We start from the raw sequence: 26,863 nt of genomic DNA, 5'->3' as shown, positions 1-26,863 counted from the left end.
TAAAGGATACTCAGCTCATTGGCATAAACATAGCTGCAAGAGCAGAGACACATTGTATGCTTTCAGTCAGGCAAGTTTCCTGGCTCCCAGTTCTCAAGAAGGCATGTGGTTAAAAATGATATTGCTTGACACCCTTGAGAATACCATCAGGCCTTTCTGATCAACTCAGTATCCTATTTTCAAGAATCTTTATTTCCTCTTGATTCATCATAATGAGTTTGGGGGAGGTGCCCATCTACCTTCTCACCAAATATGAGTCAATGAAAATAACACAGTCCTTACTCATTTTCATGAATTGAGTGAATCCAAAGTCAGTTTCTTCAGCAAATCTCTCAAAGGACAGCAGAAAGACCTTAGACCTAGTTAAAGTCCAGTGCAGGAAACTTTTGGAAAGATTTTCTACTTCCCAAGAGAATATCAGAATCGATGCTACCAAATAAATACTGAATGTTTGAGTTTTGAACCAAAACTTTTATTCTATTATTAGAAGAATCTGTTATATCATTTTAATCTTAAAATGGCTAAATTTTAAGAATGATAATTTAACTAGAGTTGGATTGTTTTAAAAATTTCATCGTGACAAACCTGACAACAAGCAATGGGGAAAGGATTACCTATTTAATAAATGATACTGGGAAAACTGGTTAGCCATATGCAGAAAATTGAAACTGGACCCCTTCTTCACACCTTATTAACAATTAACTCAAGATGGATTAAAGATTTAAATGTAAAACCCCAAAGTATATAAACCCTAGAAGAAAATGTAGGCAATACCATTTAGGCAAAGATTTCATGATAAAATTGACAAAAGCAATTGCAACAGAAGTAAAAATTGACAAATGGCATCTAATTAAAGAGCTTCTGCACAGCAAAAGAAACTATCATCAGAGTGAACAGGCAGCCTACAGAGTGGGAGAAAATCGTTGCAATCTATCCATTCGAGCAAGGTCTAATATCCAGAATCTACAAGGAACTCAAATTTACAAGAAAAAAACTTACAAGAAAAAAAATTTAAAAGTGGGCAAAGGACATAAACAGATACTGTTCAAAAGAAGACATTCATGCAGCCAACAAACATGAGAAAAGCTCAGCATCGCTGATCATTAGAGAAATACAAGTCAAAACCACAGTGAGATACCATCTCATGCCAGTCAGAATGGTGATTATTAAAAAGTCAAGAAACAACAGATGTTAGCAAGGTTGCAGAGAAATAGGAACACTTTTACACTGTTGGTGGGAATGTAAATTAGTTCAACCATTGTGGAAGATGATGTGGCGATTCCTCAAAGACCTAGAACCAGAAATCCCATTACTGGTTATATACCCAAAGGAATATATATTATTCTGTTACAAAGATACACGCACACATATATTCATTGCAGCACTATTCACAATAGCAAAGACATGGAATTAACACAGCAATCCCATTACTGGGTATATACCAAAGGAATATAAATCATTCTATTGCAAAGATACATGCATGCATATGTTCATTGCAGCACTGTTCACAATAGCAAAGATAGGGAATCAACCCAAATGCTCATCAATGATAGACTGGATAAAGAAAATGTGGTATATATACACCATGGAATACCATACAGCCATAAAAAGGAATGAGATCATGTCCTTTGCAGGGACATGGATGAAGCTGGAAGCCATTATCCTCAGCAAACTAATGCAAGAACAGAAAACCAAACACCACATGTTCTCACTTATATGTGGGAGCTGAGCATTGAGATCACATGGACATAGGGAGGGGAACCATACACACTGGGGCCTGTCAGGGGGTGGGATGGGAGGAGGAAGAGTGTTAGGAAAAATAGGTAATGCATGCTGGGCTTAATACCTAGGTGATGTGTTGATAGGTGCAGCAAACCACTATGGCATACATTACCTATGTAACAAATCTGCACAACCTGCATGTGTACCCCAGAACTAAAAATAAAAAAGTAAAAAAAAAAAATTCAGCATGAAAAATCATAAGAATTATTTGTAATTTTTTATAGGCTTTTATTTATATCCCTGTTGCTGGATCCTTATTTAATGTTTTCTGTTATAAAATTAGTGATGCATTTGGAATATATGCCATTTTTATTTGATAATTTTAATATCTTTTTAATAGAGTTAATTGGTTATTTGGTGACAAATAATTTTTAAAAGCACTCACTGTATTGGAAATGAAATCATTTGAAAAGTGAATAGAGTTTAACCATAACTTTCTTACATATGTGCAACAGTCAGACAATATAAAGGAAATAGATTCTTTAGGATCCCAATATATTAAATACTGTGAAATAAATTAAGGAATGTGTGTTTTTTTCTACATAATGAAGAAAAAAGTTTAAGATTCCAGTAATAAATGTTAGAACAGAGTTTAACAGAGACACCACCTCCCTTCCCTTTTTGTTGAATAGAAATAAGATGAAAATGTCTGTTTTCTTTGTGTTCTAACAGATACCATAACATCTTGCAAAGCTGCAATAATTAAAGCAGTGTAACGCAGCTCGGGAGAGATCTGCAGAACATAACGCTCAAAACCAAACCCAAGTTTATATAATTTTATAAATATATTTGATTTCTTACCCAAATGAGTTTAGGACATGTGGAAAATTAAAACTGTCATTTCATATCACTATCGACTTTCAGACAGGTCAAAAGTGGGCACAAGTTATATCTAGTGCTCTAGCTACTGTAAGAGACCATGGAAATATACAACCTGTTGAGAAGGCAGGGCAGGAGTGAGAAGGAATATATGTTACAGTATAATTATTTATTATCTAAAATCTCCTATTAGAATAGAAATCCCAAGGGGATAGGGACTTTGGTTGCTCACACTAGAATGTCATCTCCACATAAAAGGTACTCCATTTTTTTAAATGAATAAAATGTGCACATTCAGTTTTGTATCCTCCCTCTTTTTCACTTTATATCATGCATGGTTTTATGTTGCCATTATAGCCATCATTATAAAATAACAAAATAGTTCATCACATGCCCCATAATTTACATAATCATTCCCCTAATATTTTATATTTATCTTGCTTAAGTGTTTACTGTTATACATAATGCTGTCATGAATGTTTCTGCTTAGACTCTTTTTAATACTTACAATTAATTTTGATAGGATAAGTTCTTAGAAATAACCTTACTAGGTTAAAAGATATGAACATGTATTTTGGCTCCTGATACAAATTTCCAGTACCCTTTATTTAATAGCAAATACATAATTAATGTCAGTTATTTCAGTTGGTATATGAATTACCCTGTGTTTTCAAAGCCAGGAAGTCCTGCTGTTCTCGTAAAGGTGCTTTGTAGATTTTTATTCATTCGAACATTTACCTTGGAATTCTAAATCCTCATAAATAATACATTCAGAGAAGTGGAGAAAGGCAATGCGTTTTGAGTCAACACAAAATGACAGCAAGATAATGTATTCTTTTGTCATAAAATATTGAGAAAATGGGAAGACAATAACTGATATTAATTACCAACAGGGTTTAAATATGCCAATTAAGTAGGAAATAAGGAGATGTCTTGGTGAATATTGAAGGTAGGCCTATTGTCTTCTTTCCTCTTTTCCTGCCTTTTTTTTTTTTTCCTTTGCTGAGTGGGGATTGGGGAGGCTTGTGTTTTTAATTTATTCATTCTAGAATTTATGATTTTTCTAACTGTGTCTTTTCAACTTTTATTTCCCAAAGAAGAAATTATCAAATTGGTGCCAATTTATGCCTGTATCGTGGAATGTTGGGATTTATATTTTCTTTATAAGAAAGTTTCTTATTTATTGTTTCTTATAAAGAAATGATAAATCCCAACATTCCAGGATACAAGGATAAATATTTATAAATAACTATTTATGCACCCCCTTAAAATTGTACATTTTTGTTGAATGTCAGTAAAAGCTTTGTCTTCTGGCCTGCTGCAGTCAGGATCTGCTGGTATTTTTGTGCCTCAGCTTCTCCTTTGCCTGAGAACACATTATTTAAGCCTTCTTCATTTCACAGTTGTTCGTTAGCATTTCCTCCCCTTGACTCAGAAGTCCTAAACCTTGTAAGTAGAACTTCTGGCCATAAATACAATAATGTACCCATAATGGAGAATTTTTTTTCTTTGTGAGCACTCATGGAAAACTTAGACACACAAAATCTGGAAATTAAAGCCCATTTCAGTTATTTTACATGATCAATATTATGCAGGCTATGCTATCTAATCTGATGTAATAAAAATAGATCTTAATAAGAAAAAGGAAAAGATATATAGAGAGAGAAATTCTAAATCACACCTGTAAACAGCTGAATGATAGTAAAAATAGCACTTTCTAAATTTATGGGGTGCTGTAGTTAAAGTGTTTAAAGAAATTTATAGTCACAAATGCTTGCCTGGAATGGAAGAAAGGCTTAAAATTAATGACCATGCATTAAACTTAAAATTTTAAACAGGAGGGTTAAAATAGATAAATTAGAATAATGTAGCAAAGAGCAGAATGCAATAAAATAAAAAACATGAAGTAGAGAGGATTGTCAAAGTCAAATGACAGGAGTTTGAAAAGAACAATAAAAGTGATGAACCTCTGTTAAGTTTAAAAATGGAAAAAAGAAAACATTAAGAATGAAGAAAGACATAACAGATGCTGTAAGGATTCAAAGATTAAAAAATTTACAACTTTGTATAAGTACTTTTGAAAAACTTAGATGAAATAAATAACATAAAACTTAGTGCTTATCAAAATTCACTCAAGGAGAAAGAGAAAACCTGAGTAGTTCTGTAGCTACAACCAATAAAGAAATCACTTCATTAGCAAGTGTCTTCCCATACAGAAATATCAGGTTTGAACAGCTTAATAGGTGAGTTATAGGAACAGATAATGATCATTTTTTGACAAACTCTTTCAGATAATAAAAATATAGCACTTTTCAACTTATTCAATAAAACCAAACATGGAGAATACAAAAAAGTAAATATACAGGCTAGTCTCAATAATGGACATCATATAAAAGGCTAAACAAAGTATTAGCCTACTCGTTCTAGTATTTTTTTAAAGTTTATCTCAAGAAAGGAAGACAATAGAGTAATCTACTATAATTACAGATTATTTCAATAAATGTAGGGAAATGTTTCATAAACTAGAGCACTCATTTCTGGATCTTTATATGTGTGTGAGTATATGTATATATACACATATGTTATATACATACGTATATGATGTGATGTATATGATATGAATATACATATGCATATGTATATGATGTGATGTATATGATACGTATGTTATGTATATGATATTGTTATGTACATGATGTATGTGTGTTAGGATGTATGTTATATATGATATTGTGATGTATATGATATGAAGGACATATGTATATATGTATATACACACGTACAATATCTCCTTCATATGTAATTGTGATATATATTTTTATATATTGTGTATATATCATATGCATATATTACATATATATACGCACACATATATTCTGATATATTTATGTGTGTGTCTAATAAATACGGGAATTTTTTTTTTTACCTATAAAAGACTACTGAAAACCTAGAGCAGTTATCACACTTAAAGGTAAAATACTGAAAATATTCCTTTTAAGAAGAAATTCAAGGGAGTGATAAATATAAAACTCAGGATGCTGGCTACTTCAGAGTAGTGACGGTGGAGAGGAGAGGAAGATGAGACCAGGGGCACACAAGGGCTTTCCTAATGTTCTAGTACATTCCCCATCTTAACCTGAATGGCAGGAATGTTGGTTTTCATTTTATCATTATTCTTTAACTGAATCTGATTTTATGGACACTTTTAAAATATATCGTTGTATAAAAACATTTTAATGCATAAATGAGAAATGTGCTATGGTGATAAATATTGTAGAATAGTTTTTGAATATACTTGCCTGTGAAGGATCGAAGGTAAAAGGTAGTTTTCTGGAAGTTCATGGAACCATGAGTGAGCAGTTTTTTTTTTTCCTCCATATTCATTGTTATTTGTCTTATTCTATCCAGCAAAGTGGAATTGGGATGCATTTCAGAAGGACCAGGTTCAAAGACAAAGTTCACTTTTCTCTCTGAAGAATCATGTATTGCAGGAGGTTTGGGAATTAAAAATGAACATGTAGTATAAATACTTTCAAAGGATTTTGAAATTAGAGGAAAAACAGTGTAATACATAGAAGTTTTATGGGGAGGATTTTAAAAAGCAAATCCTATGGAAACCTATTAGACTGTTTCTATATGACTATCAAAAATCCTTTATTCCAGTTATAAGAGAATGTCTCCCAAGGTTATTAGTCTTCTAAATTTAACCATGTGACACTGAATTTAAAAGGGTATGTCATGAGAATTAGCTCCCAGGCTGTTAACCAGATTGCCTGACTATATTCAAGGCTTAAGATTCCAAACACTAAATTGAGAATTTTTCTTTATGCCTTATTTTGGTTCTGAATCTATTTTTGTTTTTATTCCTATTTTACCATTGCTTTATGTAAACCATCTTAATTATATGAAATTGCCAAAAGACTCTTTGCTAACCCCATTCTGGAAGTCTAAAATAGAAATTAAGCTGTTTTCTTCCCTAGTTGAATCTTCTCTTCCCTCGTTTCAAAAAAACAGACTGCATCTAGATGCTAGTTTCTTCAGTCATTGAAATGGTCTCTGCTTTACTGTATACATTTATTATAAATGCTGTGATAGGAGAGGAAGGCAATCACAATTATTTGTTCAATTTTTATTATACCTGCTTTACTGAGTTTTCTGTATGTTGTAAGCTCTCCGAATGAGATTTATAAAGTAAAATATAGACAGCTCCGTGAAAGTGATGAATTGTTTTGTTTTTTCAAGACAGCATAAGAAAATTGATATTTATTTGTTGTTTTATTTTTAACGTGATCTGTATTTTGTTAAATCTCATTTTTTTCTCTTTGGTATATTGCTCAATGGCATCTTCTTCATGCTGTGCTGAGTCTCATTGCATCTGATCTCTCAGAGATGTGAGAAATATTGATAAGATTTTTTAATATCAGGTGTGTGCCAGTTAAGTTTGTAAATCAGGTAGAATGAACTGGTTTGCAATAAAGACAAGATGCTATTAATTAAAAGATAAGCCAAGAAAGCATGTTATTTTGTTGTGATGATTTCAAAAGCCAGATGTCTACAGACTTATTCCCTTCCTAAGAGAATGTAGTGGGAAATTAACTACAAAACATTCAGATTCTTATGATGCATATTTCTTTCTTTTTGGCAGGAGCTTCAAAAGTCATATGAAGTAATAGATCTGAGATAATTATGCTTACTTTAAAAAAGATAATGTTTAATAAAGACCTCTCAGAAAGAGGTGGGGTAAAGTCTTTAGTATATAAAAATCATTTTCTGAGAAACTATCTCTTATGTAAACAAACCCTGAGCAATTTTCCCAGCTGCTAGTAAAAATGGTGCTATAATTTGCATTTGAATTAATAAAGTAATAGATTTCAATAGCTACAACTATATTGCTTTACCTTAACCTAAATTCTCATAACATGCAATTTTTTGTAGTTCAACATGCTAATTTTTTGAATAGCTGAGTAACTATTACAAGCTGTAAAGCTTATTGTTCTTTTCCTTCTTGATTGTGCCATCTGCTAGAAACAAAAGCAAAGATAAAAAGCTCATTGAGCACAGAAGATTCTGTATTGTTTAATTTGCCTTCTATGGAGACACATCTCCTTGGGGAAAAAAATAATGCTGCATTTTAAGAAACATTTTTTTACTTCATTACAGATGGGGGACTCAAGGAGATTTCACCACCACCCATCCTCGGCCTGTGGTCAAAGTGAAACTCTTCACAGAAAGCACTGGAGTTCTGGCCCTGGAAGATAAAGAACTGGGAAGGGTGAGTTGTGGTCAGCCTGTGTGTCCAGGGTAGAACAGTTTTAACTTCTTTGGATTCATAATTAAGGTAGATCAGTATGCCATATGTGAACTTTATGTTCATAAATTACATAAAATAATTTGTTATTTCCCACAAGCCCAGTATACACCTCTAATTTATTAAATCTAATTGTCTATAACACAGAAAGTATTGTGATAGGATTTGGTTGTGTAAGGGGTAAATACAAATTCCTTGTCACCAACTCAGTCATTCTCACACATGTGCTCCACTGGCCATTGAATGTGAATGGTGCTGGCCAACTTCCTCTTGGTGAAGGGTAATTCTCATGTAACATATTTCTGTCCCTGGGTTCAAAGGTTCATCTTTATATTTGAAATCATCTGCTCTTCATGTTCATTGTGATTAATCACAGAATATCTCCGAAGTGCATCTGTCTCTCTTATCTTTTCCATTTTCCCCATGAAAAGCCCTTTTTCTCACACCTTTTAACATTAAATTATTCTTTTCCTATAGTCACCTCTTCATACCTAGAATATATATATATTTACCTTCTAATCCCAGTATACCCTTACTATACTCAGCTTGTGCTGTCAGTAAAAGCATTAACATTAGGTAAATCTGTGTGAAAGGTCATCTTCAGACTTATAAATGAAGTAGGTGTTCTAATTGAGTAGTCTATATGAAGATGTCTTCTGTAATGTGAATTTTTTAAGGGTTTTTTTTTTTTTTTTTTGAGACAGAATCTTGCTCTGTCACCCAGGCTGGAGTGCAGTGGCACAACCTCGGCTCATTGCAACCCACCTCCTAGATTCGAGCGATTCTTGTGCCTCAGACTCCCAAGTAGCTGGGACCACAGGCACATGCCACCTTGCCTGGCTAAATTCTGTATTTTTAGTAGAGATGGGGTTTCACCATCCTGGCCAGGCTTGTCTTGAACTCCTGACCTCAAGTGATCCACTCGCTTCAGCCTCCCAAAATGCTGGGATTACAAGCATAAGCCACCAACACCCACCCTCTGTAATGTGAACCTATCTTACCTAGACCTGAAGACTGTATTCAGAGATATTTTCCAGAAAATAAAACCTTCAGAAATCTTACTTGAAAATTTCTGGTATTAATGGACTGCTTGTACAGTGCTAGATGCAAAAAGATGCTAGGATCATTCTGTATACTAGAAATTTTTTTAAAAACTGAAGTCAGGATTTCTATTAGTTTCAGACCCTTTTCTTCTACCTCCTTTACACTCTTGGAATTTTTCTATTTATGGGGATTTGTAAGTCTGTATCTACACTCCAGAGATTTTGACTCTGCATTCATAATCCAGATTTCCTCTTCCGTTTTATTAATATGTGTATTTGTTAATACCTAAGAGAGCTGTGTTACTGCTCGTTCAGTCATGTGCTTATGTATTTGTGCATTTGTTTTCATTGAACAAAGGTGTGCAGGTAGCATAATCTAATACAAGAGCTTTGGAGACAACATATGGTCTTTTTATTAATCAGGGTTTTTCATTTAAACTATTATTATTAATTTTAAGGGTAAAATTAATGTTACTTTTCTTATTGTAACTATATCTCACTGTTTAACAGCAGCCATTTTAAGTCTAATGCTATAAGTAATTCTTGAGCTATTTTTAATTTGTTTATCAGCTGGTCAAATAATATAGTTAAGCAGTTTTTAAATTGGATACATAAGTGACATATTCGATGCAATTTTATATCTGAGAAACCGCTTATGCTCCCTTACTCTCTTCATACTAGAAAGACAACTTTTCTATCTATTACAGGGTTTCCCAACCTTAGCACTATTGATGTTTTGAGCAGGGTAATTCTTTGTTGGCAGGTGCTTTTCTGTATATTTTATGATATTTAACAACATCCCTAACCTCTAGTCAAATAAAAAATGTCTCCAGACATCGCTAAATGCCTCCTGGAGGGTAGTGCAAAATCAACCCTGCCAGAGAGCCATTAATCTGTACTAATGACCTCAATAGGTTCAAAGATTATAAATATCATTTGTATCTAATGACTTACAAATTGTTACTATTTTTCTTATAGATTCAGATTTGTGTATCCAACTTCCATACTCAGTATTTCCAATTGTATATTGATATCTCAAACCACATATTTTTGTAATAGAACTTATGACTTGTATCCCCATAAAGCCTTCCATAGAGGCAGTTATTAAATAAGCCTCTGACCTAGACATCTCCCTTGTTTCTCCTTTTCTCACCCTAGCACCAGATCCATTTGCAACTTCCGTGAGCTTTTTCTGTATTTGTTCTGAATCCATCCATTTATTAATATCCCTGCTACCCTAATTCAAAGCACCATCATTTCACATAAAGAGCCTGTTTACTATTTTCCCATTTACCACCTTGTTCTCTCTGATTTGACCTTCATACCTCAGTCACTATGATCTATTTAAAATTCAAAACAAATCACAACATTCTGTCCTTAAAATATTCCAATGTCTTCCAATTTATTTGGAATAAAAATCAGACTCCTCATTATAGTGTAGCAGGCCTGACAGGTGTTCTCAGGTGTGGCCCTGCACATTAGATATGCAAATTCTCAGGCCCCACTCTAGATCTGCTGAGTCAGAAACCCCAGGGGTGCAGGGCTACCCTCTGTTTTAATAAGCCCTCCTAAAGATTTTAAGACACACCAAAGTTGGAGAATCCCTGATCTACATGAACTGACTTCTGTCTCCAAATTCATCTTCTGTTATAACCTCCTTGCCTACTGTCATTCTTTCCTTACGCCGTGCTTTCTTTCTTTTCCTCAAACATTTTACACTCATACCTGCTTTAGACTTTAGGTTGTTACATGTGTTTTAATCTGAACACACATGTGCACACACACAATTGGAAAAAATTGGTGTTCATCTCTGGATGGTAGAGCTACTGGTTTTATATATGTGTGTGTGGGTATATATATATATGTGCACACATTACCAATAATGTATATTGTTGGTATACATAATGTATGTGTGTATATATACACATATTAAGTATATACAAAAGTATATATATAAATATATATACTTTTGTATATATATGTGTATATATATACACATATATATATATATACTTTTCTAATTAGAACAAATAACTTCTGTTAAGTTAAAAGAAAAAACCTTACATGATCTGACATCTGTAGATAAAGTTTTATGAATAGTATATCTGGGGAGCTTGGTTTTCAACGTGAAGTTTTTTTAATTAAAAATTCGGGTAGCATTTAAATTTGAAAATGAACAACAGAGCACTTAAAATAGGTTTATACCACAGCAAGATACCACTGTACACCAACTAAAATGGCGAAAATGCAGAAAAACTGACAGTGCTTGTGAGAATGCAGAACAGAAACTCTTACTCATTGCTGGTGGCAATGCAAAATTGTAGTCACTTTGGAAGACAACTTGCCAGTTTTTTGTATAAAGTTAAACATAGACTTACTATACAATCCAAAAATTGTACTCCTAGGTATTTACCAAAGGGTTTATGAAGGTTGTGTCAACACAAAAATCTGTGTGTGAATGTTTAAACAGCTTTATTCTTCATCACTAAAACTTGGAAGCAACCAAGATGTTCTTTAGTCGGCAAGTGAATAAAACCGTGGCACATCCATACAATGGAATACTATTCAATAATAGAAACAAGCTATTAATTAATGCAGTGGCATAGACGAATGTAAATGCAAATGGAAGAAGTCAAACCCAAAAGATGACATATTTTATTATTCCATTCATTCTAGAAAATTATAGGGGTAGACAACAGTTGCGAGTTTGCCAGGAATTGAGCTGAGGTGGGTTGTCAGCCAGAAAGGGGTACACAGGGGACTTTTAGAGTGAAGGAACTGTTCTGTGTGGTACTGTGTGTTATATGCAGTATTAGCCCATTCTCATGCTGCTGTGAAGAAATACCTAAGGCTAGGTATTTTATGAAGAAAAGAGGTTTAATTGACTCAATTCTGCATGGCTAGGGAAGCCTCAGGAAACTTACAGTCATGGTGGAAGGCACTTCTTCACAGGGTGGCAGGAGAGAGAATAAGTGCAAGCAGGGGAAATGCCAGAAGCTTATAAAACCACCAGATCAGGCCAGGTATGGTGGCTCATGCCTATAATCCCAGCATTTTGGGAGGCCGAGGCAGGGGGATCACCTGAAGTCAGGAGTTCAAGACCAGACTAGCCAACATGGTGAAACCTTATCTCTACTAAAAATACAAAAAATTATCCAGGGGTGGTGGTGGGCACCTATAACCCCAGCTACTCAGGAGGCTAAGGCAGGAGAATCACTTGAACCCGGGAGGCAGAGGTTTCATGAGCCGAGATCACGCTACTGGGCAACAGAGCAAGACTCCATCTCAAAAAAAAAAAAAAAATCAGATCTCCTGAGACCCACTCACTATCACAAGAAGATCAGGGAAACCATCCCGGTGATCCAGTTACCTCCACCTGGTCTCTCCCTTGACTTGTGGAAATTATGGGGATTATGGAATTACAATTCAAGGTAAGATTTGGGTGGGGACACAAAGCCTAACCATATCAGTTGCATACTTGTGTGTATTTGCCAAGAGGTATAGAACTTTATGTTACAAAGAATGTACATTAATGTATGCACACTAACATGAACACACACACTTCCCTAATGAACACATCAACCAGCAGCATCAAAAAGATGCCAACATGGGATAGAGACTGAGACAGATGAAATTAGTTGTACTGTACAGGTATGACATAGCTCCACTGAAAGGGGTGATGAGAAAAGAAACAGACCTAAGTAACCTAAGGGGGAAACATATGCTGCCAATACTCTCTTGATAACCAAGTGATGAAGATGACCACTACCACTGATGTCATGTGGATATCCTATGCTCTCTATTATGATTTGAGAAGGGACACTTTGCCCCTGTGGTATTCTTGCCCCAAAACCCAGGCCAATCATCAGACAAACACAGATTGGTGACATTATACAGGATAATTGGCCAGTACTCTTCCAGACTGTCAAGGTCATAAAAAAGAAAAGTGAGAAACTGTCACAGATCAGAGGAGACTAAGGAGACATGACAACAAAATGCAATATGCTGCCCTGGATTGGACCTTGGAACAGAAAGAAGGCATTGATGAACAAACTTGTGAAATCCAAATAAAATCTGGAATTCAGTTAATAGTAATGTGCCAATGTAAGTTTCTTGGTTATAACAAATGTACCATGGTAATGTATACTATTCATTCTGAGGGAAACTGAGTGTACAGGAAGTCTCTATACTATCTTTGCAACTTTTCTGTAAGTCTTAAATTATTCTAAAACGTAAAATGTCTATAATGTTTATTATAAACATTTATAATAAAAAAGGCTTTTAAATATTTTATGAAATGCCTCAGCATATACTGTTTAAGAAATTAACATTTCTGTCCAGGTGCAGTAGCTCATGCTTGTAATCCCAACACTTTGGGAGGCCGAGGCAGGCAGATCACCTGAGGTCAGGAGTTTGAGACCAGCCTGGCCAACATGGTGAAACCTCGTCTCTATTAAAAATACAAAAATTATCTGGGTGTGGTGGTGCACACCTGTAATCCACCTACTTGGGAGGCTGAGGCAGGAGAATCGCTTGAACCCTGGAGGGGGAGGTTGCAGTGAGCCGAGATCGTGCCACTGTGCTTCAGCCTGGGTGACAGAATGAGACTCCATTTCAAAAAAAAAAAAGGAAGAGAAAAGAAAAGAAAAAAATTGAACATTTCCTTACATCACTTCAATTTCTTCATTACACCTAAGAAATTTAATATTGATTCAGAAGTATGTGCTATGCAGTCAATATTCAGAGTTCCCTAATTATCCCAACATGTCAATAAAAGCTGGTATTCTCCCCCCGTCTAGGATAGAATCCAGGATCATACATTGCATTGGGCTGTTGTAGCTCTTCAGTCTCCTTTATTTTAGATGCTCCCACCACCTTTTTTTTTTTTACTTTTATTATAATGACATTTTTAAGCATCCAAATTAGTCTTATAAAATGTTCTTTATTCTGGATTAGACAAATCCAGAATAAGAAAAAAATAAGACTGTTTTTTTCATGACTGGTTTTAGGTAAACATCTTTGCCAAGCATCCACCTACATAATGTTTTGTGCTTCCCATTGCATCTTATCAAAAATTACGGAGTGACAGTTTTTTTTAATATTGGGGATTTTAATTAAATATTATCACCTTGGTTAAGGTGGCATCTGCCAGTTCTCTCCATCGTAAAGATACCATTTTCTGTTTTGATTTTAATAAGCTGTGCGGTGTTACTATTAGAGTTTCTCTAACCACCTTTCACTCAGTGTTTTAGCTAAAGATTCATAGATTTAAAAAAAATTTGTGTGTTATAGTCTGTGTCTGTTATTTTTTCATGATCAGATTGTGTCAAAGTTGTGTGTATGTGTTTGCATATGTGTGTTCCTTTACTATCTTCCTTTTCCTTTTTTAAAAATTTCCCCCACAGCACCAACATTTTTTTTTTCTTTTAAATCATGTACCTATTGGTCTTTGCTTTCTGGGACATGAAATTTTAGAGGCTCAACTTGTACTCTCCCTGCCCCAGGCCTGTTATTAGCACTGGTTGTTTTTAGTGATGATGGAATTTAGAAACTAACATTCTACATATGTATCAACACTTCTTAGTTGAGAAATATACTTTTTTTTTTTTTTTTTTTTTGAGACAGAGTCTCACTCTATCACCCAGGCTGGAGTACGGTGGCACAATCGTGGCTCACTGCAGCCTCCACCTGCTAGGCTCAAGAGATCTTCCTACCTCAGCTTCCAGAGTATCTGAGGCCATAGGTGTATGCCACCGTGCTGGGCCAATTTTTAGATTTTTTGGTAGAACAAGGATTTACTATGTTGCCAAGGGTGGTCTCAAACTCCTGAACTCAAGAAATCCTCCCACCTCAGCCCCCCACATTGCTTGGATTCCTGGCATGAGCCACTGTTCCCAGCCCAAGAAATATACATTTTTTTTCTAAAACATGAGTTTACTGCTTCTCAATGACATCAATATATTTACTCATTTTGCGTAAATAATTTCAAAAATACCGTGTCAGTGCCACCACCAACAAACTTACATAGTAAGGATAAACATTTTTTTTTTTGCCATTTGATTTGTCTTTAGAATGTATTCCAGTAAGTGTGTATGTCTGAATACTCTGTTCAAAAGTAACCCAGTGCAATAGAAGATAAAATTTCTTATTTTTATTCTTATAGTGAAAACCATTTGAAGAAATTGCAGGTTCAGTCATTGCAGAGATTTTTCAGAAATCAAATATTATTTAAGCTAAAGTATTTTTATACATAGTCATTTTAGATATACAGTTTATATCATTTTATAAAATGTTTGAATCTTCTTAGGGTACTATCTGGCTGCCAGTGCACTTTTATTTGTGAATGAATTACTGTGTAATATATTCCTGGTAACTAGTTTGTTGAATGGTATTCTTGAGTACAAAGTACATTTTGGGTATTTTACCAAAATGATTTTTTAATTTTAGAAATGTTGCTATGAAAACATTCTTTCTGACAGTTGTTAGAAAAAGAGCTGCCTGAAGAGGGTTTTTTGTTTGTTTTTGTTATGTTTTGTTTTTGACGGTCTCACTCTGTTGCCCAGGCCGGAGAGCATGGCTTACTGCAGCCTCAATTTCCCAGGCTCAAGCGATCCTCCCACCTCGGCCTCCCAAGTTGCTGGGACTACTGTTGTATGCCACTATGCCCAGCCAATTTTTTGTTTTGTATAGAGATGGAGTCTCACAATGTTTCGAGGCTGGTCTTGAACTCTTGGGCTCAAGTGATCCTCCCACCCCAACCTCCCAAATTGTAGGGATTACAGGCATGAGCCACTGTGCCTGGTCAGAGAAGGTTGTAAAAAGATTCAGTTTCTAGGTCCAAGCATTTCCTTTAGTTGGTTTGGGGTATGCCAAGGAGGGAGTATTTTAAACACTTCCAAGGGGATGCTAATGTGCATACAGAGTTGAGAAGCACTGGTACAAATATAGTATCATTGACACTAATGTGCGGACAGGTTCAGAACCTAGTGACTCTTTGTTGTAAGAAAAATATCATAACCTGTAGGTTTGTGAAATGATAGCTCAAAGTTCATAGACATTGGGCAGTTGAAGGTTATATTATTTGGCAAGTACTTGGCATGCAAATTTTGTTTGTGGATGGCAGATGCAAATACCTATTTACGGAAATAGAGGTGGCATATGGAGATTTTTCATCCGAATTGATGGCCAACCCTCCACCAGGTGCTAAGGGAATACCTGGAGGCAGAACAAGGATTTTTTCTCAGGAAACAATTATGATTATGTCCTAGCAGGTAAACAGCTGACCAGTCAAGCATCCCTAAGTATATAGTTTATCATAATGAAGATAATTTTGTCCTGAAAAACTTGAAAAGCAAGTTTTGCCTAACATAGCCATATAAAAATCTAAATAGCAGTCCCAAGGGACATCTATTTGTGGGCAATGCATTTTCCATTGAGTCTTTCAGAGTGAAATATTGGGTAGTATACACTCCTGGGTAACTCTTTAACTTGATAAAGGGTCATCTTCAGTACAAAAAAATTTTGGAGGGTTTGCCAAAATAACTTTTCTTTCATTTTAGAAATTTTGCTGTAAAAACATTTCTTCAAACAGAAGGAACCTATTGTCCATTAATAGATTGAGTTCATGGCCTTGATACCACATCTTCAGTATATACAGAAGGATGCTGAGTCCTCTGCTTCCATGGGGATGGGGAAAGCATAGATACAACTATAAAGTCTCATGAAGAATTGCTATCTGAAAGGATTTAAGGAGGAAGGATAACTTTTCTGTGATTTTAAGAAAAGTTGTACCACAAATATAAAAGTCTCCTATATATGAAGAATTGAATTAGACATACATAGGATGCAAAAGAATTTCCATTCCATCTTGCAGCATATGATATTAATTCACTAGGTAAAGCATCAGTCAGTCATTTAGTGCTGTTTCAGTAAAATTAGCCATTAAATTTTGCTTTCAAATTGAAGAAAAATACCTGTGATTATGATTTCACGAGGAGCTTCTCTAATGTTTTCTTCATTCACATGTAGATATATAATGCTGGCATTCTTAAATCCTCAATGTAAATTTTGTCTGTGAGAGTTAAGGAAAGGCCTAAAGTGATGATTAATTTTTTTGTAATTATTTGTGAAAAATTAGTATAGTTAATTATTCAATAAAACATCTTTAATCTACTCCTGATCTGTTACTTCATAAGTTTTTTTTTTTTTTTTTTTTTTTTTGAGAGGGAGTCTTGCTATTGCCCAGACTAGAGTGCAGTGGCGCGATCTCGGCTCACTGCAAGCTCTGCCCCCTGGGGTTCACACCATTCTCCTGCCTCAGCCTCCCGAGTAGCTGGGACTACAGGCGCCCGCCACCTTGCCAGGCTAATTTTTTGTATTTTTAGTAGAGACGGGTTTCACCGTGTTAGCCAGGATGGTCTCTATCTCCTGACCTCGTGATCCGCCTGCCTCGGCCTCCCAAAGTGCTGGGATTACAGGCGTGAGCCACTGCGCCCGGTCTACTTCATAAGTTTTTTTAGAAGTTCCATGATAACTACTTACAAACTAGATAATTAGAGACAAAATTTTAATTCCGTGGTCCAGTTATATGTATTGGCTACATTTGGCTTAAATCCTTTCAGATAGCAATTCTTCATGAGACTTTATAATCATATCTCAGTCACCACACCAGTGACGAAGCAGGAGCGCAGACAGGGAAAGGTCCAGGGCTAATTCACATAAGATGCAAATTCTTTCTAATTAGGTCTGGCTTATTAATCACATGCTTTGAAGTGTTATGGGTTTCTACCTGTCATTCCATGCCTGACTTTGAAAGTTGTTGCTCGGTGTGTCTGCCTTGGTCATTCTCTGAGAAGTTGGCCTGAGTCTTCACTGTAGAGGTAGAGGAAAGTATTTCTTTCCTTATCACCACTTACAGGGGCTGATCATATTATGCACAGCATCCTCTATGGTGTCCTTTGTGGGTGATTATAGTAAAAGTAGTTGACATTTTACTATTTCCTCAGAATAATAGAGGTTTTCCTCTGTCTCGGGTAGAACAAATGTTAGACATGTACACTGTACTAATGCCTTCTAATAGGTATATATTGTTATTTCATTATGGTTTTAATTGGCACTTAGCAAAAACACTAATGATGTTTAGCATCTTTTTGCCATCTGCAGCTTTTCTTTTGTGAAGAATCTGTTCAAATATTTTCCCCAGTTTTTAACTGGGTTGCTTGTTTTCTGATTTTTGAATTTGGAAAGGTCATATTATTTATACCTTCTTTATGAGAGTGTGATATAAATACTTTTCTCTCAGTCTTTGGCTTGTCCTGTTACTCTCTTTTTTTTAATTTTTTTATTATTATTATACTTTAAGTTTCAGGGTACATGTGCACAATGTGCAGGTTAGTTACATATGTATACATGTACCATGCTGGTGTGCTGCATCCATTAACTCGTCATTTAGCATTAGGTATATCTCCTAATGCTATCCCTCCCCCCTGCCCCCACCCCACAACAGTCCTCAGAGTGTGATGTTCCCCTTCCTGTGTCCATGTGTTCTCATTGTTCAATTCCCATCTATGAATGAGAACATGTGGTGTTTGGGTTTTTGTCCTTGCGATAGTTTACTGAGAATGATGATATCCAATTTCATCCATGTCACTACAAAGGACATGAACTCATCATTTTTTATGGCTGCATAGTATTCTATGGTGTATATGTGCCACATTTTCTTAATCCAGTCTGTCACCGTTGGACATTTGGATTGGTTCCAAGTCTTTGCTATTGTGAATAGTACCGCAGTAAACATACATGTGCATGTGTCTTTATAGCAGCATGATTTATAGTCCTTTGGGTATATACCCAGTAATGGGATGGCTGGGTCAAATGGTATTTCTAGTTCTAGATCCCTGAGGAATCGCCACACTGACTTCCACAATGGTTGAACTAGTTTACAGTCCCACCAACAGTGTAAAAGTGTTCCTATTTCTCCACATCCTCTCCAGCACCTGTTGTTTCCTTACTTCTTAATGATTGCCATTCTAACTGGTGTGAGATGGTATCTCATTGTGGTTTTGATTTGCATTTCTCTGATGGTCAGTGATGATGAGCATTTTTTCATGTGACTTTTGGCTGCATAAATGTCTTCTTTTGAGAAGTGTCTGTTCATATCCTTTGCCCACTTTTTGATGGGCTTGTTTGTTTTTTTCTTGTAAATTTGTTGGAGTTCATTGTAGATTCTGGATATTAGCCCTTTGTCAGATGAGTAGGTTGTGAAAATTTTCTCCCATTCTGTAGGTTGCCTGTTCACTCTGATGGTAGTTTCTTTTGCTGTGCAGAAGCTCTTTAGTTTAATTAGATCCCATTTGTCAATTTTGGCTTTTGTTGCCATTGCTTTTGGTGTTTTAGACATGAAGTCCTTGCCCACGCCTATGTCCTGAATGGTAATGCCTAGGTTTTCTTCTAGGGTTTTTATGGTTTTAGGTCTAACATTTAATTCTTTAATCCATCTTGAATTAATTTTTGTATAAGGTATAAGGAAGGGATCCAGTTTCAGCTTTCTACATATGGCTAGCCAGTTTTCCCAACACCATTTATTAAATAGGGAATCCTTTCCCCATTTCTTGTTTTTGTCAGGTTTGTCAAAGATCAGATAGTTGTAGATATGCGGCGTTATTTCTGAGGGCTATTTCTGAGGGCTCTGTTCTGTTCCATTGATCTATATCTCTGTTTTGGTAACAGTACCATGCTGTTTTGGTCACTGTAGCCTTGTAGTATAGTTTGAAGTCAGGTAGTGTGATGCCTCCAGCTTTGTTCTTTTGGCTTAGGATTGACTTGGCGATACGGGCTCTTTTTTGGTTCCATATGAACTTTAAAGTAGTTTTTTCCAATTCTGTGAAGAAAGTCATTGGTAGCTTGATGGGGATGGCATTGAATCTATAAATTACCTTGGGCAGTGTGGCCATTTTCACGATATTGATTCTTCCTATCCACGAGCATGGAATGTTCTTCCATTTGTTTGTATCTTCTTTTATTTCATTGAGCAGTGGTTTGTAGTTCTCCTTGAAGAGGTCCTTCACATCCCTTGTAAGCTGGATTCCTAAGTATTTTATTCTCTTTGAAGCAATTGTGAATGGGAGTTCACTCATGATTTGGCTCTCTGTTTGTCTGTTATTGGTGTATAAGAATGCTTGTGATTTTTGCACATTGATTTTGTATCCTGAGACTTTGCTGAAGTCGCTTATCAGCTTAAGGAGATTTTGGGCTGAGATGTTGGGGTTTTCTAGATATACAATCATGTCCTCTGCAAACAGGGACAATTTGACTTCCTCTTTTCCTAATTGAATAGCCTTTATTTCCTTCTCCTGCCTAATTGTCCTGGCCAGAACTTCCAACACTATGTTGAATAGGAGTGGTGAGAGAGGGCATCCCTGTCTTGTGCCAGTTTTCAAAGGGAATGCTTCCAGTTTTTGCCCATTCAGTATGATATTGGCTGTGGGTTTGTAATAGATAGCTCTCATTATTCTCTTAATCATATTTCAAAGAACAAAAATTTTTAATTTTGAGTAAGTCCAATTTGTGATTTTTTTCTTTTTGGCTCATGTTCTTGGTGCTGTATCTAAGAAATCTTCACCAAACCCAAAGTTGGAATTCTCCTCTGTTTTCTTCTAGAAGCTGTATAGTTTTAGATTTTTACATTTAGTCTTTGATTTATTTTTAGTTAATTTTCAGATCTAGAGCTACATATAGATCAAAGTTTTTATTTGAATATGTTGTTCTAGCACAGTCTGTTGAAAAGCTTTCTCCACTGAATTTACTTAACATCTTTGTGAAAAATCAATTATCTATATATGTGTAAGCCTATTCCTGGACTCTCTATTCTGTCCCATTGAGCTCTTTGGTGTAAATATTATATAGCTATTAGGTATTGAAATATCTTGCTATAGTTTTGTATTTGTTTTATCTTTTTTTGCCTCATGTTTTATGAATATCTGATATGGCAGTGTATAGATAGATGGGATTACGATTTCCTTCTCATTAACTGATCTTTTATCATTATGAAATGACCTTCTTTATCCCTGGTAGTATACTTTACTTTAAAAATCTACTTTATCTTAGCTGCCTCAGCTTTCTTTTTGTTGTTGTTGTTGTTGTTATTTTTGTTTTTGTAGAGATGGGGTTTTGCCGTGTTGCCCAGGCTGGTCTTGAACTCCTGAGCTCAAGCAGTCCACCCACCTTGGCCTCCCAAAGTGCTGGGATTATAGGCATGAGCCACTGTGCCCAGCCCCCAGCTTTCTTTTGACTAGTGTTAGCATGTTCTGTTTTTCCCATTTTTTAATCTATTTGTTTCTTTACACTTAGACTATATTTCTTGAAGCAACATATAATTGTGTCTTTATTATCCATTCTGACACACCTCTGCCTTTTAACTGGGTTATTTCAATTATATTTTAATATGAATATTGATATGGTTAAGCTTAAATCTGTCATTTAGATGTTTTTTCTTTCTCTTCTGTTATCCCGTTTTTCCTCTTCTGCTTTTTTTAGGTTGAATATTCTTTAAGATTCTAGTTTTTCTTCTTTGTTGGTCTGTTACTGGTAAATGTCTTGTTATTTTATGTTGTTTTAACTCATCAGAGGCTAAGTCAAGTAATATTATAACATTTAATGTATATTTAAGAACCTTACAATATTATACCTCTAGTTCTTCCCTCCCATCATTTGAGTTATTGTTATGCATTGTACATTGTACTTTTACATATGTTACAAGCCCACACTACATTGTTTTTACATTCTTTAAATGGTTAGTTATCTTTTAAACTAGTGTCACATAGTCATCTTTAGGTTCAGAAAAGGTTTAGAAGATTGTACATTTATTTAACAATTGTTGCTTTGAACAAAATCAGAATTGTTTCAGGAAGAAAAAAAGGGGATGTTCAGGAAGCTGGTAGGGGTGTCCTGCATGTGTGCATCACACCAAAGTTGATGCTTTTGTAATCCTTAGGACAAATAAAACAAACAACCTAGCCAGAATAGTCAGTGCCTTTTTTCATAAAAATTAAAAGCTGAGTATCTAGTGATGGGAGAGTAGAGGTTATCTTTCAAGGTGCTGATGGGATTGAGTTCGCTGCAAACTGTACTTCCTAAGTCAGTGAAACTGAAATTTTATGTTCAGCTGAATTTTGAAGAAAAGCTACTAGATAAATTATTTTAGTTTTTACATAATTCATGTGATATTTGATCTATAATTAAGAAACAAAACTAATTGTTATTTCTGGCTATTTCTGTTTTATTGGTTAGTAGAATTTGGAGTTTAAAAGGACACTGGAGCTCATTTAATCCAATCTCTTCACTTTCCAGATAAAGCAACTGTGGCACAAAGATGCAAATTAAATTCTTCCAGTTCATAGTGGCATCTACTGTATTGTTATCCTTTTGAGGGTAAGGCCATGGACATATTATGCGCTTTAGCAGCAGCAGCTGTCTAGCAGTTTCTGACTCACAGTATATGTCCAATTAATGTTGGAGGGATAGGTGAACAAATGAATAAATCTGAAATGTGCTTAATTTGGTTTCATTTCTCCTATGCAAAGTTATGCTAGAAAGCAGAATTAGTTACTTTTGTTTGGATGCCTGATATCCCTAATCAAGTAATAAACTAGAACAACAATTATAGAATAATGTACAATTTGGATCCTACAGCGAGTGAAGTTCTAGTATGTTTAGTCTTCTACCTAAAATAGAAGTAAATTGAAACATTCTCAAGTCTATTACTAAGCTCTTTTAGTCACTATATTAATAAAATAATTCCTGTGTATCTCAGAGCTATTCAAAGTCACTTTAGTATCCACCCCATTTTATTCATTCATTGATGGACATTTAGGTTGATTTCATATCTTGGCTATTGTCAATAAAGCTGCAATGAACATTGGAGTGCAGATATCTCTTCTATATACAGATTTCATCTCCTTTGGATATATACCTTGAAGTGGGATTTCTGAATCATATAGTAATTCTACTTTTACTTTTTTTGAGGAACCAGCATACTGCTTTCTGAAACGGCTATATTAATGCACATTCGTACCAACAATATGCAATGGTTCCCTTTCCCCCACATCCTCACCAATGCTTATCTTTTATCTTGTTGATAATAGCCATTCTTATCTTTTATCTTGTTGGTAATAGCCATTCAGGTGTGAGGTGGTTTTATTTGCATTTCCCTGATGATTAGCGATGTTGAGCATTTCTTTCATATATGCAGTAGGATTTTATTCGGCCTTAAAAACTGAAGAAATCTTGTCATTTAATCAAGCTGGGAGACATTGTGCTAAATGAAATATGCCAAGCACAGAAAGACAAATACCACATGATGTCACTTACATGTAGAATCTAAAAAGGCCAAACTCTTAGAAGCAGAGAGTAGGATGGTGGTTACCAGGGTCATAGGCGTGGAGGGGATGAGGAATGGGAAGATGTTGGTCAGAGGCTACAAAGTTTTCGTTAAGATGAATCAGTCCCAGAAATCTGTTGTATGGCATGGTGACTATAGTTAATAATCATGAATTATACGCTTGAAAATTTGCTAAGAGAATATATCTTAAATATTCTCAGAACATACACAAAAACTATGTTAGATGGATATTAAAACATGTTGTATAGTGTAAATATATATAATTTTGTCAAGTATACCTCAATAAAGCTGGAAAAAAATATTTACCTCTGTTGCCTTTAGCAGTGGTATGAGAAAACACTCTTATTCCCTGATGGTTTGTATTATATGCATTGTATGAGTCAAGAAGTCCTTAGATCAGAAGAGCAGGATTCAAATTAGTTGGTTATTCAGCATGACAAACTGAAAAGTTTGAAACCTGATTTTGAAGACATTAATTCTGGTATTGGCTCTGCCGTAGTAGCCATGAGGCCATGAACAAGTCACATAACATCTCTTCTGCCCATGAATCGTTCCATGTCCTGACCTTATTCCCCACCATCTTCCTGTGTTATTTACTTTTCTGAATTTATTTGATTTTTTGAGCATATGAAAATGTATCACAGAGATTTCTCAACCTCATACTCCCTGTCCATCTTCCTTTCCCATTGCTTAAGTGACTACTGATTAGTTTGCATACATGTAAAATGGCAAATTGAGAAGTTTTTTTAATTCTATAAATTCAGGGGGTATAAGTGCAGTCGTGTTACATGGTTATACTGCATAGCGGTGAAGTCTGGGCTTTTAGTGTACCCATTACCTGAATAGTGAACATCATATCGAGTAAGTAATTTTTAAGTGCTCACCCTCCTTTCCCACTGTCCCCTTTTGGAGTCTGCAGTGTCTATTATTCCCCTCCTCTCCATATATCTATGTATACCCATTGTTTCACTCCCATTTGTGAGAACATGCTGTACTTGACTTTCTGTTTCTGAATTATTTCACTTAGGATAATGGCCTCCAGCTCCATCCATGTTGCTGTAAAAGACATAATTTCATTCTCTCTTATGTCAGGGTAGTGTTTTGTGTGTGTGTGTGTGTGCATGTGTGTGTATGTGTGTGTCTGTGTACACACATATGTTTATGCAATTAAAAATTTTATGCAGTTATCTGTTGATAGACATTTTGGTTGATACTATGACTTTGTTATTGTGACTAACGCTGTGATAAACATAGGCATGCAGGTGTCTTTTTGATATACTGATTTCTTTTACTTTGGGTACTTAGTAGTGGGATTGCTCGATCTAATGATATTTCTATTTTTAGTTCTTTAAGAAATCTCCAGCCAGGTATGGTGGCTCACACCTGTAATCCCAGCACTTTGGGAGTCCGAGGTAGGTGGATCACGAGGTCAGGAGTTGGAGACTAGCCTGGCCAATATGGTGAAAATGGATCTCTAATAAAAGTACAAAAATTAGCCAGGCATGGTGGCGTGCACCTGTAGTCCCAGCTACTCCGGAGGCTGAGGCAGGAGAATTGCTTGAACCTAGGAGGCAGAGGTTGCAGTGAGCCAAGATCATGCCACTGCACTCCAGCCTGCTTGGGCAACAGAGTGAGACTCCATCTCTAAATAAATAAATAAATAAATAAATAAATAAATAAATAAATAAGAAATTTCCATACTGTTTTCCATAGAGGGTGTACTAATTTACATTCCCACCAACAGTATATAAGTATTCCAACTTGGAAAGGTTTTCATTAGTGTTATTTTGGTACATTATTATGTTGTGATTGTTAGACCTTGCATGGATCCCTTATTCATATGAAGAACAAGAGCTCACCTTCACACTTTAAGGTGGTACAGGTTGAGTATCCCTTATCCAAAATGCAACCAGAAGTATTCTAGATTTTTTATTTTTTCAGAATTTGGAATATTTTTATTATACTTAATGGTTGATCATCCCTAATCCAAAAATTTGATATCCAAAATGCTCCAATGAGCATTTCCTTTAAGCACGACCTTTGAGTACCATATGAATGCTCAAAAAGTTTAGGGTTTTGGAGCATTTCTGATTTTGGATTTTCAGATTAGGAATGCACAACCTGTAGTTGGTTTTTAATTTAAATACCCACATCTATCAGTAGTCCATGAATTAGCTAGCCAATCCCAAAGCATTTTGCCATAACTTTATGTTTCATGCTCTTCACTTTAAGGATACAGCTAAAATAATTGTCCAAGTCTATGTTTATACCTCCCTCTTTTCCATCTGACCACCATATGTTATGGATTGACTGACATTGACTTGGCTCTAAAAATTCTTATTGTACTTAATAACCAAAGATTAAGAACGAAACTAAATTTGTTATATTTATGAAATAATTAAGGAGATAATATGTTGAATTGAGGGGGGCGGTATAAAATTGAAAGTGTCTGTTGTTATCTTGAAGTGATTTGCCTCTAGATATTTATTTAACTTCAGTGCCAAGTTTACATAACAAAATAGTGCCTACCTTTGAGGGGTGATGTGGGAAGTGATTTAAATTTCACAAAGCATTCCAAGACACTCAGTTGATAGATTCTCCATAAATGGCAGGCATTATTATAATCAGACTAGTAAAAAGAAAAATGATAAAGCTACTCATGCAGTATCCTGTAATAGAAACTGTTTTGATAAAGTAATGTAGAGGTTATGCTATTCATAATTTAGGGCTGAGGGCAATAGATCAAGAATAATGATGCTTTCCTGTCTATATACATATTAAAAACACAGATATAGCTGTGTTGGAGTATATTGCTCTATCTAAGAAGGATGAAATCAATACCTTATAAACAAGAAAAGTGATCTATGTATATTAATAAAAGACACTATCCTTAATTGAGCCTTGAAAAATACAGTGACTGACAAACTTGATTATGTCTTTTAGAATCTTCAAGAAAGGCTTTGAAATAGCAGAAATAATTCTTAATCATTAGGTTGTGTGGAACTTGAACTTTGTTAGTAATATAAACATAATGGTCTTCATTCTGGTAACCAAAATAATCAGCTTCATTGTTAAACCTTTAAAAATTTTTTTCAGTTTATTGTCAGAAAAGTCAAAACTTTAACTACATTAATACAAAATGAGAGAAAATTAAGCATTTCAAAATATTTTTTACAAGCAGAATGCTTCAGGTGTGTGCAAGATATAAGCACACACAAAGTAAGCAAAGCTGATGATAGAAATCAATATGTAAAAATATCTTTAAATCACACACTTATGAGGAGAAATTTAAAAGGTAAATTTAATTTTCCTTGATGATGAAATTTTAGCTTTCATTGTCTACACATTAGTTTCTTGTTGCTGCTGCAACAGTTTACCAAAAAGTTAGTGACTTAAAACAATATAAATTTGTTATCTTATAGTTCTGAAGTCAAAAGTTCAAAATGGATCTCTGTGAGCTAAAATCAAGCTATCAGCAGGGTTCTGTTCCTTTCTAGATGCTCTAGAGGAGAA

At 35.1% G+C, this 26,863-nt stretch overlaps 1 protein-coding gene and 1 long non-coding RNA gene across 10 annotated transcripts in view; one reads left to right on the top strand and one right to left on the bottom strand.

The window, feature by feature from the left end:
* The window catches only part of CADPS2 (calcium dependent secretion activator 2), a 568,074-nt gene that overhangs the window by 298,550 nt on the left and 242,661 nt on the right, over nt 1-26,863 (top strand). For all 9 annotated transcript variants that reach the window (XM_019031559.4, XM_019031557.4, XM_055347443.2 and 6 more), the window contains exon 7: nt 7,762-7,873. In XM_019031559.4, coding sequence (XP_018887104.3) covers nt 7,762-7,873 — 112 coding nt within the window. The remainder of the gene's footprint in view (nt 1-7,761; nt 7,874-26,863) is intronic.
* LOC109027820 (uncharacterized) overlaps nt 7,770-26,863 on the bottom strand; it is a 53,616-nt gene continuing 34,522 nt past the window's right edge. Inside the window, exons 4-5 of the long non-coding RNA XR_002006899.3 lie at nt 25,880-25,979; nt 7,770-7,864 (exon numbers count right to left, since the gene is read on the bottom strand). This is a non-coding gene — a long non-coding RNA (uncharacterized lncRNA). The remainder of the gene's footprint in view (nt 7,865-25,879; nt 25,980-26,863) is intronic.

This window comes from Gorilla gorilla, chromosome 6, assembly GCF_029281585.2.
Source record: "Gorilla gorilla gorilla isolate KB3781 chromosome 6, NHGRI_mGorGor1-v2.1_pri, whole genome shotgun sequence".
Classification (NCBI taxonomy): domain Eukaryota; kingdom Metazoa; phylum Chordata; class Mammalia; order Primates; family Hominidae; genus Gorilla; species Gorilla gorilla.
This window is presented reverse-complemented; position numbering and strand designations above follow the sequence as displayed.